We start from the raw sequence: 3228 nt of genomic DNA on the forward strand, positions 1-3228 counted from the left end.
ACTCTTTTATATTTAATCATGATAATTGTTTTTCTTTGTCCCTTTAACATTGTATTTGTTGACATTTGATACAATTTTGGTTTCATAAACAACATTGTATTAGTTATCTTCTTCTTAATGTTATTTTGTGCACATTGTAATTGTGTGACAATTGAATTCTAATTTTTTATGATATATTTATTTTATTGTAATCTCTTCATAGATTAATTGTAAGTTCAAAGATAGAATTATGTCTTAAATATGACCTGACTGTATATTTATCATTGTATGACAAATCTATATTTATAGTGTACTTTTTTATTTTAGTACCATGAAGTCCATGCTTTCCATACCACTACTATCCGCACTAATAAACCATCAATGCACTAGTAAAGTAGTGTGGTCAACTTAAGAGGAAAGTCGATACTATGTTTGTAGCTTCCTAATAATTTGGTTAGCCTTAATTCCATCAATCTATTGGATTCCTCTATGAGATTCATTTATAATTAATAATCCTGTTATATAATCATGAAAATCATGATTCCTCTATGAGATTCATTTATCATTAATAAGTCGATACTTGTGTGGACTCTTTTAAATATTTAATCATGATAATTGTTTTTCTTTGTCCCTTTAACATTGTATTTGTCTACATTTGATACAATTTTGGTTTCATAAACAATATTGTATTAGTTATCTTATTCTTAATGTTATTTTGTGCACATTGAATTATAAACTGTTGCACTATAATAACAAGTCTTGAAATAATAATTTAATAAAGAAATGACATTAAAACAAGTCCAAATAACATAATAACAAAACAATGTATCACATATATAATCACTAGAGTGCGCCAAATCACATAACACGACCTGATATCATAATAGAAAGGAAATGACATAATAAGAAGTCCTATATATAATCACATAATAACAAGTCCTAGGATAACATAACAAGTGTCATCATAAAAAATCCACAATACAAAAACATGACATGATCTAAAATATACAATCTAAGAACTCGCGTGCATCTCATCTGTAGTCCTCTTCACTCCATGTGAAGGTGGCTAAGATGAATCATCCTGCTGCACGTGGTCCTGAGATGCACCATCCTGTGTCTGTGCAATATCAGTGTCTGCACCCTCTTGTGCATTATTAAAAGATTTTACATGAGAAGAAGTTACTTGCATAATTCACTTATAAAGTAATTAAATACTAAATTTTTTAAAATAAATTACCATACGACCATGCTCGACAATGCCCTCACTGATACGTGGAGGTCCACTATCATGAACAAGAAAAGTGGTCGTAGCCAAGTCCTGCAAAAAAGAACATTGTATATCAATTTTGATAATCCATATAAAAGCCAGGTACACAGTATAAACAAATTAGAAATTATCTTTGTAATCATCGTGCCTCAAATGATAATGTCGATGGTTGCATTTGGCTCAACCCCATAGCCGTACCAATATTGGTAGTGGTGTGGACCTGAACAACATATATATACTACAAGATTATCACAGAAAAGCATACATGTGATGCAGGGAAAGTAACTAATGGTCGAAGGCGTACATGTGATGCACCATCAAACGATCCAGAAGCCTACAATTGCAAAAAATAACGAACATGAATCAAAGTTGTACTTAAATTAGTAAGCATGTAAACACTTCAAATTAATGGATGAAAAACATACTAGTGGTATATGAGGCTGAGCCTCAGTGGTCCATGGGTCACGTGAAGAAGTACCCACCTCAGTGCTACATGGAGCACCCTACAAAATCGAAAAAACATATCATATGTAAATCATTACATTAAAAAATTTATTATTTATTTTAAATGTACATATCAATACAATCTATCTAGATGAAAGTGCATACCGTAAATGGGGCACCAACATCTCTAGGTATTGAGGTAACATGCTGTTGGTTCCTCAATGATGTGGTGTGATCCATCCTCTGTTTAGAAAAAATTGACTCATGTTATGGTTCAAATGTGTATATATAAGGAATTTAATATTGCACTGTAAATTATACAAATAAATTTGTACCTCTCTAGGCTGATCATCGTCTGCCCACAGGAGATCAACATATGAAGAGACGACATTAGCATGTGTAGCCTCCTCGGCATCATTGTAACCACCATGGGCAACATTAGCATCATCAAAATCATCATCTCCTCCAAGGGCAACCTCACTCTGTGGACCCCTACATACATCCCCATAACTCGTGCAAACATGTGCTAAGCAGGGGGCAGCCTTCACCTCCTGCAACTGCTGTACCAAATTGCCCGACGAGACACTCAATGAACCTAAAGCAGAATCCACTGCTCGATGATGGGAAGGTGTTGGAACAACTGGTGATGGAAGAGGAACCAATGGATCATCGCGCACACGGTTTCTAACCCTATCGCTCAATTTTGCTCCTGGCCTATCCTGGGGCATGCCTCTCCCAACCCTCTGAAAAGATTTAATATCAAAGTAATTGGGCTTTTTGCCCAATTAAAATTCCACCCATAATTTCTTCAAAAAATACATTGGGACCTCATGATTGGAGTCCATCCACCACCTCTCCCAAAAGTGGCTAGCAATGCCCGGGTGCCTACACCATCAAATAGAGATTCGTGGCTTCTTCGGATCTATCTCTTCACCCGTTTTAGGGTTCACAAAATATTTTTTCAAATCTAATGTTATTTTTAAATCATTAACTTGTTTGTATGTGAGGCCATCTGCGTAAAATGCACGCAATCCCTCACGCCAGCTACGATAGCTATCTAACTCGCTATCTAATGCCTGCACAAACTGTACAATGCCTTGCATACTATCTACAAGGCGTAACAACTGAGGGGGTGGATGAGACTCACGCCTAATAGTGTGAATATCTCTAATCAGAGCATCAATATTTGTCCTAATTGTCTATCACAACTGCTCTGGTGGAGGTGGAGGTGGAGGTGGAAGTGGAGGGGGTGGAGGTGGTACTATACCTAATAGCTCATCTATCTCAAACTCATCCATCATGTGAAAATAATCTGCATATATATAAAAACATGAAAATTTACAATTACAATTACAAACATGAAAATTTACAAACTTGAAAATTTACAATTACAATTACAAACATGAAAATTTACAATTACAAACTTAAAATTTTCAATTACAATTACAAACATTAAATTTTTGATTACTTTTATAGGATTTTATATAAATTGTTACAAACAGAGATTAATCGAAAATTTATAAAAGACATTTAAGGGA

General features: G+C 34.4%; 1 protein-coding gene across 1 annotated transcript; it reads right to left on the minus strand.

Moving 5' to 3' along the window:
- Nucleotides 1–1326: 1326 nt before the first annotated feature.
- LOC131874525 (uncharacterized) lies at nucleotides 1327–2995 on the minus strand. Its single transcript, XM_059217944.1, has 4 exons — nucleotides 2026–2995; nucleotides 1856–1933; nucleotides 1672–1749; nucleotides 1327–1580 (listed from the first exon to the last, which is right to left on the minus strand). Exons 1-4 carry the CDS (start codon nucleotides 2416–2418, stop codon nucleotides 1485–1487), a joined length of 645 nt encoding a protein of 214 aa, XP_059073927.1. The 5' UTR covers nucleotides 2419–2995; the 3' UTR covers nucleotides 1327–1484.
- Nucleotides 2996–3228: the final 233 nt, after the last annotated feature.

This window comes from Cryptomeria japonica, chromosome 3 (genome assembly GCF_030272615.1).
Source record: "Cryptomeria japonica chromosome 3, Sugi_1.0, whole genome shotgun sequence".
Lineage (NCBI taxonomy): Eukaryota > Viridiplantae > Streptophyta > Pinopsida > Cupressales > Cupressaceae > Cryptomeria > Cryptomeria japonica.